Source organism: Podarcis liolepis (genome assembly GCF_965112155.1).
Source record: "Podarcis liolepis genome assembly, chromosome: 4".
In the NCBI taxonomy this organism is placed as follows: Eukaryota; Metazoa; Chordata; class Lepidosauria; order Squamata; family Lacertidae; genus Podarcis; species Podarcis liolepis.
Window position 1 is genome coordinate 30,847,203 of NC_139558.1, and position 12,704 is coordinate 30,859,906.

Below are 12,704 nucleotides of genomic sequence, written 5' to 3' on the forward strand. Positions count from 1 at the left end.
AAGAGCATGTGGAAAATAAATAATCCTTCAATGGGTTCCTAGGAATGCTTCTGGGATGGATAGTGCCCTCCCTGTAAGGCCTTGAAGTGGTAGATGATCTAATTAAATGCACTGAAGTATCTAACTATAGTAGAATAAACATACTATATTTAAATAGGAACGTAATATATTACAAAAATATAATTCTAAATCCTCTCTCTCTCTCTCTCTCTCTCTCTCTCTGTGTGTGTGTGTGTGTGTGTGTATGAGACGCAGAGAAATTTGGTCCAGTTTGGATTTTAATTCTAATTTATATGTTCCAAGGCAGTATGCAAACAGATATGCGCCTATCCTTTGAAATTCACATGTTTCTGAATTTTGTGAAGCAGTTCAACCAAATTTTGTCAAAATATTGGGCACATTAGATAATAATAAAATATAATAATAATAATAATAATAATAATAATAATAATAATAATACTCCACCCACCTGACTCTCTCTCTCTCCCCTCTCATCTATCTATATCTATCTATCTATGACAGACAGGCACTCACACCCTCACAATTTTAAAAATACATTTTAAGAAAGGTAGTGCTTTGGGGATTTTACTGAAACATAATCCTTCATCCTGCTACAGGATGATACATAAAGCCACATGTTGGAATTGTGCTTGTCCAAATTGCCATAATTTCAATCAATCAATCAATCAATCAATCAATCAATCAATCAATCAATTGCTTTATTATTATTATTATTCCCCCTCCCGCCACAAATGTACATTTATTTCCTTACACTCCACACAAAAGCTCCCTCAGTTGCATGTAGAGACCCTCATACCAATGTAGAAAGCTACCTGAACACTTTGCACAGGTGTGATACCTCTGTTGCAGCCCAGGCTCTAGAATATGACAGGCATTGCTGCAATCATTAAGGCCCTTTTAGGACAGGATAGGGACAGAGGATGGGTTGGGGATAAAGAAGCATCCAAATGGCCGTTCATCAGCGCTGGAGCCAAGAACTGTGGCGCAAGATGAACTACTGTTTGTGCTACAACAGCTAAAGCCAATTTATAAGATCAGGCTGCCAGACTGTTTGGCTGCCAACATACTAATCTCCTGCTGTTTGCTTCTTGGGATGCTTTGTAATGTGGGCCGCTGGGAGTAGGAGTCTCAGGCAATGGCTGCAAATGGGAAACCCTCAATTTCTTGCCTGTTTAAACCTGGCCTGCACAATTTGTGGCCCACGAAGCTAAATTTAGGCCACCACTCATGCACTGGGGCCTGTCACAAGCCCGGCAATCCGTCTGTTTCTGCTGGGAAGAACAAACAGGAGGCTGATTGAGCCAATGGAGGGCCACTTTGCATGGCTGACAGGCTGCGTTCAGCCTGGGGGAATCACACATTTCAAAAGTATTGGGTAACATTTCAGAGAAACATAATTAGAAGGGTGTTTTTTATTTTTTTAAAAATGAAATGCAGTGGGACTCAAGACTGCCTGACACCCTTCCTCACAACTCAAAACATATGCGAACTGTTTGTGGTTATTCAGATGTACAGAGAGGCAAAAAGAAGAAGAAATGCAATGAAGAAATGGAGGACAAATAGATTCTCAGAAGTACTAAATACCAGTAAACTACAAATGTCCCTGTTTTCCAGGGACAGTCCTGGATTTACAGAAACAGTCCTGATTTCTTTGTTGATCCCAGAATGTCATGCTTTTCCTTAGGACGTCCCTATTTTCATTGGAGAAATGTTGGAATTATGCAACCCCCTAGCCAAGGAGATAAGTAACTATACAACCTTTAGAAAACATCTGAAGGCAGCCCTGTATAGGGATGTTTTTAATGTTTAATGTTTTATTATGTTTTTATAGATGTTGGAAGCTGCCCAGAGTGGCTGGGGCAACCCAATCAGATGGGCAAGGTATAAATAATAAAATTATTGTTATTATTATTATTATTATGGGATAGGAAGTCCCTATTTTCATTGGAGAAATGTTGGAGGGTATGAAACTACTCAGGCACTTTTGAGAATCCATTCACCTCTCATGCCTCTAGAAGGATATCTGCACACGCACAGTGATCATTTCCTATCATCCCTCATGCTTCAGAGCTGAGTCTTTGCAAATTAGCAGGTGCCAAAGCGAGCCTTGTGATTCCTCACTATTTTATTATGCCTGCATCCTTCCCTTTCCTCCAAGGAATGTCAGGGCGGTGTATACAGAGTTATCGTAAGATGACCCCAGCAGTGGGGAACTTTGGGGTCTCAAATTTCAGCGGTGCCTTGTGCAATGCCAAAATTCTGCACTCCTGCCTCTTGCTTTCCAATCTAAATCATAGTTGTGGCATCCCCTGCAGTGACCCTGAGGCTCTGTGCCCAGTGTGGCTGAACAGGTTGCGCTCCCCTAAATCCGCTTCTGACCCCAGCTAGATCAGATCAGAGGCCTATTGTGTCTGGCAATCTCATTCCACAGTGGCCAGCCAGGCGCTTGTGGGAAGCCTTGAAGCAGGACACAAGGGGCAATAGCCCTCTCCTGTTTTTCTTCAGTGAATAGTATTCAACTAGAGTAACACTCTAGAGTAACACAATCAAAAAAATTAAGATCATGGCCACTGTTCCCATCACCTCCTGGCAAATAGAAGGGGAAGAAATGGAGGCAGTGAGACATTTTACTTTCTTGGGCTCCATGATCACTGCAGATGGTGACAGCAGTCACGAAATTAAAAGACGCCTGCTTCTTGGGAGAAAAGCAATGGCAAACCTAGACAGCATCTTAAAAAGCAGAGACATCACCTTGCCAACAAAGGTCCGAATAGTTAAAGCTATGGTTTTCCCAGTAGTGATGTATGGAAGTGAGAGCTGGACCATAAAGAAGGCTGATCAGTGAAGAATTGATGCTTTTGAATTATGGTGCTGGAGGAGACTCTTGAGAGTCCCATGGACTGCAAGAAGATCAAACCTGTCCATTCTTAGGGAAATCAGCCCTGAGTGCTCACTGGAAGGACAGATCCTGAAGCTGAGGCTCCAATACTTTGGCCACCTCATGAGAAGAGAAGACTCCCTGGAAAAGACTGTGATGTTGGGAAAGATGGAGGGCACAAGGAGAAGGGGATGACAGAGGACGAGATGGTTGGATAGTGTTCTCGAAGCTACCAGCATGAGTTGGACCAAACTGTGGGAGGCAGTGGAAGACAGGAGTGCCTGGCGAGTTCTGGTCCATGGGGTCAGGAAGAGTCGGACACAACTAAACGACTAAACAACAAAGAGTAACACTAGAGCAATATATAGCCATCATGGTCAGGAGCCTTTGACAGCATTTTCATTCATAAACTTTTTAGCCCCACTTTTCAACTTCTCTAAATTGGTGGTCTACAGCTTGTCATAGTGAATTCCATGGCTTCATAATGCCCTGTGTGGAGGACTTTCTTCCTTTCCAAATTCATCACCACAGATTCTTCCAAAGCTATATACGAGTAGGATTTGAACCCAGTTCTTCCACATGGAGACCGTGCATGCCTATTATACCATTGCTTAATACGTAGTCATTTTGCTTTCAAGAATGATGCCGGGTTTGTGCTAAACACATATCTGAGCATGCTGTGTCTTCCGTGAATATTTCTAGTTTGGGCAAATCTGTGTGTCTTTGTGTGTATATGTATGCAAAAATGTTCCTAATTATTACAAATGTTGCTCTGAGCTGGATCTGACACCGATCACTGTGGAATTGTTTTAAGATTAGCCTTGTCAAATTTGTTTAAATGGGCTAGGCAAATACATACAAATAATTCAGTTATAGGCAAAATTAACTAATGCTCTTTTTCATGGTGAGCTGCTGTAATGATTTTATATAGCAGTCAAACTATTTAAATACTAATGTTGCCTTCATGCTGTAATCACCACTCCAGTCAGATGTCATTTTTAGCAGCCTATAGGGAATTCCGTCCCTTAATTATTCTTCAATACACAAACCAAGCATTCTTTAATTGGTGTAAATTGAACAGCGTCCCAATGCAAACAAGGAGAGGACAAACTAATCAATGATTCCGTGCATGTCTATTGGAAAGCTATTGCCATTAGATCAAGTAACAAATCCTTAACTCCATCAGCTTCAATTGCGCTACAGTCAAACAAACACTAAGCTAATGCTTTGGTAACATGGTATATGGCAACAATGTGGCAAGACCTAAACCCAAAAAGTTAACATGCTGGGGAGTGGGGTGGTGGTGACCAGTCCATATTTAATGCATTCTAAAAATGCAGAAAATTATGAAGTGAAATAGAAATCGATGGAGCCAATTGCAACAAGACGGAAAAGCTCAGATAGAGCTGAAGACAGATGCTAAGCCCCATATAAGCACATCTCTTCCCTCCCCACAATTCTTGTGGTAGGCTTGAGGTTTCCCAGAGCTGATTCTTGTTTGTGGTATGGCGAAGTATTGTAGAGGAGCCTATTATATAACCCACAGCCAGGTTTCCCCCCCCAGCCTGGAACTCACAGGAACTCATCTCCAGTACCTCTCAGGTGGGTGCCATTGCCATTATAAGAGAACGAGGGAGGCTATATAGCAAAAATCAACTTTATAAAAATGACACTACAATGTTTGGTTCCTTTATTCCATTAAATTCTAGCCTACGTGATCCTGAACAAACATTTGCTGTCAATATTTGATTTTTAAAAAGTCCAACTCAATCAAGTAAATAAAGCATTAGAAAACATAATTTCCTTTCTTTATTAAACTAAATCCATTAAGACTTTAACATAAGTATGAATGGAAAACAAAGGGTACATACTTCTCGAAACATGGAAGCCTGTAGCACATTTGCATTTTAAAATTAATTGCTGACCTAATTATTTGTCAGTAGAGGCATAAATTAAGCAAATATGACTTACAGTAAAACTTGGAGACACCCACAGGGTTTCCTCCCCTCCCCCCCAGAGTAAATGGCTGTATTGGTCCAGTAAGACAATCCATCCTTCCTGTCATCTCAAGACCGTAGGAAGAATTTCTGGGAAACTGTACCATATGGAGACATGAGAGAGAATGATGTACTTAGATCTTCTGTACAAAGGAATGATAAGCCAGAAGTCACCAGAGAGAATCAGGAGACACAGGCTTTGATTTACGAAAAGGAGGATGACATTGCCTATATCTACTTAGATAACAGTTTCTGTTGCTTGTGGCCTGGATGAACACAGATCTATGTAGCTGTCCAAAAGGAAAACAAACCCTCTGACCTCTTCAGCTTGCAAATTATTTGAAGTCGAAGCCTGCTCCTTAAAACTGTAGAAATATGTGGAGAGTTGCAAACCACTGAGAGGTCCCAAGGAATGGTCTGGAGGCCCATGAGACAACCAACTTGCTGAAGCTACGCAGGTCTCAGCTTGGTCAGTGCCTGGGTGAGTGGCTGCCTGGAAGCCACAGGTATGCCACCTTGGGTTAGGATAGAAAGAATGAAGGAAGTTAAATAAGCAGCACTTTTTCGAAAGAGAAGAAAGGCCACTGCTGTCTGTCCGTTTCTTTTCATCTTCATCCTCACTGGTGCTCCTAGCATTCGTGACCTTAATTTCATAGTGCAATAACAAAGCCAAATATGCAAGGAGCTGCTCTGGCTTTTCACCAGACTGCTATGGGTAAAGTTGTGCACAGTTACACCCAGTTCTCAGACTCTGGGCATGTCAGGGGTGGCTCAACCAGCCGGGTTGAAGCCACATCAATAACTTCCTGGTGGTATCACTGCTTCTTACTAGGAAGGGGAGAAGCAAGACAGTTGTGAGTTTGGGGCTGTGTGGGTGCCCTGGCAGGAGCACTGTACTGCCTCTGCTGGCCCACCTGCACAGTCCCTACTTTGCTACTACATTGCATTTCCCTCTCCTGGCAAGTTGCAGAGGTGCCACTGCTGGGGGGCTATTGCTGCCGTTTTGTCCCAGCTGGCCAGCTGCTCTTAGGTTAAGATGGGAAATAGCCACTTGCTCCGCCTCACAGGGTTTCTTTGAGGATATAAAGGGTGGTGATGATGGAAGAGCACCATAGAATGATAGAGTTGGAAGGGATCCTGAGGGTCATTGAGTCCAAACCCCTGCAATGCAGGAATCTCAGCTAAAGCATCCAGGACAGATGGCCACCCAACCACTGCTTCCAAGGAAGGAGAGTCCACCACCTCTCGTGAGAGTCTGTTACACTGTCAACCATGTCAGAACATTATTCCTGATGTTGAGTCAGAATCTCTTTTCTTGTAACTTGAATCCATTGGTTCAGGTCCTTCCCTCCGGAGCAAGAGAAAATGAGCTTGCTCCATCCTCCATGTGAAGCCCTCTAGATATTTGAAGATGGCCATTATGTCTCCTCTTACCATGCTAAACATACCCAGCTCCTTCACTGTTCCCCATAAGGCTTGGTTTCCAGACCCTTGATCATCTTGGTCGACCTTCTCTGCACACGTTCCAGCTTGTCAATATACTTCTTAAACTGTGGTGCCCAGAATCATGTATGTCACATTGCGATGGCATTATAAATCAAGCAATGAAATAAAGCATCCTTAGCATTGCACAGAATTGCTACCCTGACGCCTGCATTTCTTCCCTTTCTTTCTTCCCTTTTTTATCTTAGGGGCTGTCGGAAGTCATCTGTAATAGTTGTCCACTCTTAAGACATGTTGCTAAGTGTTTAAGGTTGAACAGCAAGCATTCAGACAAGGCAAAGGAACAGAATCTGTACACACACCAACCCATGTGATACTTTCAAAGGGCCCACTCATAAGAGGAGGATCACACTCCGTTCTCATCCTATAGCTACATGAGCGACTCTGCTTTTTTCATTTCATGGCTGCTTCTATCTTGTCATCAGCTGGCACTGGCAACCCAGCGTATAGGATGTTTTTCTGATCTTTTTGCACTCATTAAATACAGCTGTCACAATAGCGAGTACGAGAATGCGTGCCAAACTTTTCTTATGCCACGTCAAAATAAAGCACAAACATTTTTTTTTCAAAGAAAGAAAGAAAGATCTGAAACCTTTGAGCTTCTTGAGAAATCCGGAAATCCTTTTTATGTTGTTGTTTTTGACAATCTAAATTGTTCCATGGCAACATGCATTAAAATCTCACGGCAGAACAAAACGTCAACCTTCAGAATTATTTTTTGGGGTGAAAGATGCAATAAACAAACAAATAAATGAAACTGCAGAGCTAAACTTGACTTTTCAGTAGTATAAAGAGCTTGGCTCTGAAAGTTCTCATAACTGGGGCTTGGGCAATACTGCTGCAGAAGAAGCAAGACACTTTGACAACATTGTAATGAATGCCGCTTCTGCAGCTTTGGGAAAGATTCGGGGCTTTCAGCAAAAGCACAACAGTCTGCCATCTGCCCATCACCACCACCAGCAACACGAGAACATAAGATGCATTCTGCTGGAACAGGCCAGTGGCTAATCTGGTCCAGCATCCAGTTCTCGCATTGGCCAAAGATGTGCATGGGAAGACCACAAGCAGGATTTGAATACAAGAACAGCCTCATCTCCTATGGTTTCCAGAAACTGATATTCAGAAGCATACTGTCTGCCTCTCCCTAAGATCTGGGGAGAGACATTTGCCGCTGCCACCACTACCACCATCCTGCTGTGCCCCAAACCTTCATCAGGCCTCCTCACCATCAGGAAGGTACCAGGAACTATAGACTGTCCTATGCGAGGAGATGCCCTGTCTTCCCAGGGACTAAAACACCTGTAACTGGCTTTGGGTTGGCACAGATGTGGTGCTATCCTGCCCCATGGAAATCAGGAGTTGAAATGGAAGTACAGTGGTACCTTGGGTTACATACGCTTCAGGTTACAGACGCTTCAGGTTACAGACTCCGCTAATCCAGAAATAGTACCTCAGGTTAAGAACTTTGCTTCAGGATGAGAACAGAAATCATGCTCCAGCGGTGCGGCAGCAGCAGGAGGCCCCATTAGCTAAAGTGGTGCTTCAGGTTAAGAACAGTTTCAGGTTAAGAACGGACCTCCGGAACGAATTAAGTACTTAACCCGAGGTACCACTGTACACCATAACCAGTAACATCTAGACCTGTGGCCAGCATTTTTTTGTGGGGAGGGGCTCCCACATACACTGTTCAAAGTGGGACCATGTGGAAGTGTTGGACTGGAAATGCAGTCTGCACTTTGCAACATTTAGAAATCAGGAGCACAGACTTGCTAACGTTTTCCAAACATTATTTTTATTGAGTCGCATTAAAGATGCAGTTCATGAAGTGCAATTAATACAAACAAATTTGGAACAAATGAACAAATAAAGCAAACCACAGACAAATTTTTAAGGTGACTTTACTGAACGTTATTTGCATGATTATTGCGACCATCATTGCATTTTTCTAATTGTAAATTGCTTGGAGATTTGTTAATTATATTTTTATAAATGCAGTTTTTAATAAATGACGAAGACAGGTTATAAGCATGTGACTGCTGTACAAGTGAGGTAGATGTCAGCAGAGAAGTTCAAGGTGGTGTACAAAAAAATAAGAATCCAATATAACCATAAAAAGCACATCATGTAACTGACTTTCATCAATGGCCTCATTTTTAGGAGATGCCAAAACGTCATCATCGATGGTGCCTGCCTCAATTCAGAGGGAAGAGGATTCCAAACCAGGAGCACCACGATGGTGAAGGCTAGCTCTGGTTTCTCTGCTGGTGGTGACACTACCACCATCAAGAAAGCATCACCATCTCAATAGAGCAATAGGGATGAGAGTGTGGCCAGAGGTCCCAAGTTGTTCAAGATTTGTAGCTGTGGACCAAAACTGTGAACCTCACTCAATAGGTTATTGGCAGCCAGGGGAATTCTTTTGAGATTGGTGTGATAAGTGTGCAGCAAGGCATCCCAGTGAGTAGCCTGTGTTTGGTGATCAATAAAGCATTAATCTCTCTCAGTCAATAGCCACTGCCTCCCCAAAGCTACACAAGCTTGTACTATCAATAAAAACGTGCATTTATCAGAGAGCCACAAGTGGCCACAGCTCTGCACTGAATGTGTGCATATCTAAACTGGCCTTACCTTCATATAACATGCAAAAACTCCTTTCCTGAGCTTTGTGAACAGGTTCAAGTATATGGACACAGCCACAGCCTTCTCCTCAACTTCCTGAATAACATTTGGAAGCTGATCAGTGTTGCTGGCAAACTCTGAATTCCAATACATTGGTCAAATCCATTATTTCAACAAATTTCAATGCTTCGTTTCAATGTGCAAGCTGATTTATAGTTCATGTTCGGAGCCATTACTATCAGTCCCATTCTTTGGGGGACTGCAGTAAAGCCTGAGTCTCTTTGCCAAGGTTACCCCCAAAATTCATGGTTGATCAGGGAATGGAGACAGCAATCCTAGGTGCGTTGATCAGAGAGAAGGTGGACTCAATGGGTTCATGACCTCTGAGAAGACATTCACAGGTTCGTACTGTGAAATCTGGACGTCAGGTCAAAGCCCAGCGCTGTAACCACTGGAGCACCCTGATGCTCTCTCTGTTATGCTCAGTTTAGGTTAAATTATGTCAATTCTAAAAGGATCTCCAGGTATGCTGCAAAAACAGCTTCATTTTAAGTTTTCTCTACTGTGTTGCTGTCTGAATTTTGTTCCCATTGAAATACATGGGCGGAACCTGAACATCAAACACATGAAAGGTTTTGACTTTTCATTCCTATCGTGTATTTTGGTGAGGGGAATTAAATGTCAAAACACAAAAGTGATTATACTTATAATGGTAAAAAATATATATAATCCCATAATCAGCTCGGTTTTTTATTATTACTTCCAAATTGTAGGGGTTGCAGGGAAAGGGCAAAGGGGTCTTTCTTTGACATTATATGAAATGGAAAGTTGCATGCATGTATGCCTTTGTACCTTTTAAAGAATTTATGTATCACCAGCTAGTCCCATTCATTTTGGAACAGATCACGCTTTGGATTTAGAGAGGATTTTGTCAGAGTATTGATGCACACACCCAAATAAAATGTGACATATGACATCAACACTGGGTGAAAGTAACTATTCCTAGTGGCTGATCATTCCCAGGCCTCAGCAATGCCTTCCAACTGCAGATTTCACCCTTGTTGGTAGAAGAGCTAGGAATGCACAGGGTTGGTTGCCCTGGGTGCAAAATTGTTAGGGTGCAAAATTTCAACACCCAGTGTTGCCTCAATACAGCTCTGTGCTTCTGTTGCTGGGCTCCATTTAAAATGTCTTCTCCATGCGAACCAGGAAGCAACATCTCCAGACAATGGGACGACTCATCTTTTCTTAGCTCTGTGGCTTCAATCTCCTGGGTGAAGCGGACACCATTAGGCAGTTGAATGCCCATGCGTATTCCATTTGTTTCCCCTCCTTCCCACCCACCCCCTCCACATGGCCCCGGGTGCTGGCAACCCCTGCTTTGCCACTGGTCTAAGGGGGCTTCCAGTGAAAATCAGACATATCCCAGTCACATTGAAATAAGTGGAATTAAACACTGGCTAGCCTAAACTGATGCATCATTGGAAGTCCAGCATGGAATGCCACTGTCCCACCCACAATGTGGATTATTCCCTCTGCCTCCTCCGGTATGACGGGCCAGAGATTCTGGCTGGAGAACACAGCCTCCCAGAGCAGATCCACACTGCATATTTAAATCACGTGACTTCCCCCAAAGAATCCTGGGAACTAAGTGCTAATACATAAATTGTTCAGACTGTGGCAGGAATCCACCCAGCACTCATGAGAAAATGTGGTGTGATCTTTTAGAGCAGTGGTGGCCAAACCTGGCCCTCCAGCTGTTTTTGTACTATAGTTCCCACCATCCCTGGCCACTGGTCTTGTTAGCTAGGGATGATGGGAGTTTTAGTCCAAAAACAGCTGGAGGGCCAAGTTTGGCCGCCACTGTCTTAGAGTAATCAAATGAAACTTTAACACATGGCATGATAAAAGGCTGTAATTTTATCAGGACAAGTTACTTGCTGTTTACTGTAGTAACAATTGTTTTCTCAAAATTTATCTTCTGTACCATGAAAATAAATAAAAACAGTATTGGAAAGAAAAAAAGAATGCTGAGAATTGTAGCTCTACGAGGGGAAAAGGACAGTTCCCAGGATTCTTAGCAGGGCGGTGGTGGAGTCATGTGCTTGAAATGTGTGTTGAGTGTGGTGTAGTGGTTAAGAGTGGTAGACTTGTAATCTGGTGAAGCGGGTCGCGTCTCCGCTCCTCCACATGCAGGAGCTGGGTGACCTTGGGCTAGTCACACTTCTTTGAAGTCTCTCAGCCCCACTCAGCTCACAGAGTGTTTGTTGTGGGGGAGGAAGGGAAAGGAGAATGTTAGCCGCTTTGAGACTCCTTCGGGTAGTGATAAAGTGGGATATCAAATCCAAGCTCTTCTTCTTTTAAATGTATGATGTCAGTCGTGATTCAAATAGTCATGGCCCCATCAGTTCCATTGATTTCAACGGAGCTTTCTCCCACACAGGTATATTTTGGAAGATCTGAATGTGAAGGCTCACATCTCCGCAGCACAGAACCCCGATCAACGCCTAGTTAGTTGAGCTCTCTTTCTAGCCCAACGAATGAAAAGAGGATTGCCAATAGCTGAGCTTGATAAGTAAAAGATGTTTTCTTTCTTTCTCCCTCACCTCTCACATGCTGGAATGTCACCATCCACCCTTGGTTCCTTTGCAAGTCACTGTTGTCACTTCCCGAGTCGCAGAACCATTTGCAAGAGCGGCTCTAGAGGATTTGGACAGAAGGAAAAAGAAATAATGTAAGATGCTTCATTTTTAAGAGAGATAGCGATAGAAAGACCAAAGAAGAGAGGGAGGGGAAAAGAAGGAGGACATAAAGAAACAGAGGGGAGTCTCAAGTATGTAGCCTGCAGCCTTGTCAGGTAGCGTTTCTTCAGATGATGTTCTCTTTCTTTCTCCACCCCAAGATCTCCCTTCATCATTTCTTTCCCTCAAAAAAAGGCATCTCTTCTGGGGCAGACACATGAAAGCAAGCCGTGGGTCAAAGACAGGTACTAGGGGTTGCCTGGGATGTGATGTGATGGCTTCGTTTTATCTCTGTGTCCAGGCTTTTGCCAGTCAGCAGGTAGAGCAGGCAGCCCACCATCATTCCATTCTGGTCACATCATTTTCCTGCCTGGTGACAAGCATCACACCTTCATCCATCACATTTACATTTCAAACTGCCACACGGCTGCTATTGATTAATTATTTAGCAGCCGTTGCCCACTTGTGAGCATTTCTGATCTTGCATTTCTTGTCAAAGAGGCTGCCTTCCCCTCCCCTCACTTTCTTTGGTAGTTCAGCTTCAATAATTTTATCTGCATGAGTGGATGGGCGTAGCTCACTCTTAAAGCAAAATGGACACATCCGTGGATGCCCGCGTGGGTACAGACGGATGTATATTTCAAGCGCAGGCACAGGAACATGCAGTCGAATAGCCTCCCCCAACCACACTTGCAGCAGAAAGACAGCTTGCCAAGTCCTGCAGTCTTCAATCCCCGGGTGGGGGACACCTGTGTTGTGGAACTACAAACCCCATCACCCTTGGCCATTGGCTGTGCTTGCTGGGGCTGATGAGAGGTGTAGTCTGATGACATCTGCAGGGCCACACATTTCCCATACCTGTTCAAAACCAAGCTCAAGGGTGAGGGCTTTGAGACAGGAAGGTTTTGTTCAGCTTAGATTCTGTTTCCATTGCAGTGGAACAGT

At 43.5% G+C, this 12,704-nt stretch overlaps 2 protein-coding genes across 2 annotated transcripts in view; one reads left to right on the top strand and one right to left on the bottom strand.

Moving 5' to 3' along the window:
* The window catches only part of LOC310706205 (uncharacterized protein), a 65,815-nt gene extending 58,896 nt beyond the window's left edge, over positions 1-6,919 (top strand). The window contains exon 4 of the mRNA XM_083501625.1: positions 6,588-6,919. Coding sequence (XP_083357751.1) covers positions 6,588-6,713 — 126 coding nt within the window. The 3' untranslated portion in view covers positions 6,714-6,919. The remainder of the gene's footprint in view (positions 1-6,587) is intronic.
* GPR45 (G protein-coupled receptor 45) overlaps positions 1-12,704 on the bottom strand; it is a 550,360-nt gene that overhangs the window by 206,926 nt on the left and 330,730 nt on the right. The window lies entirely within an intron of this gene.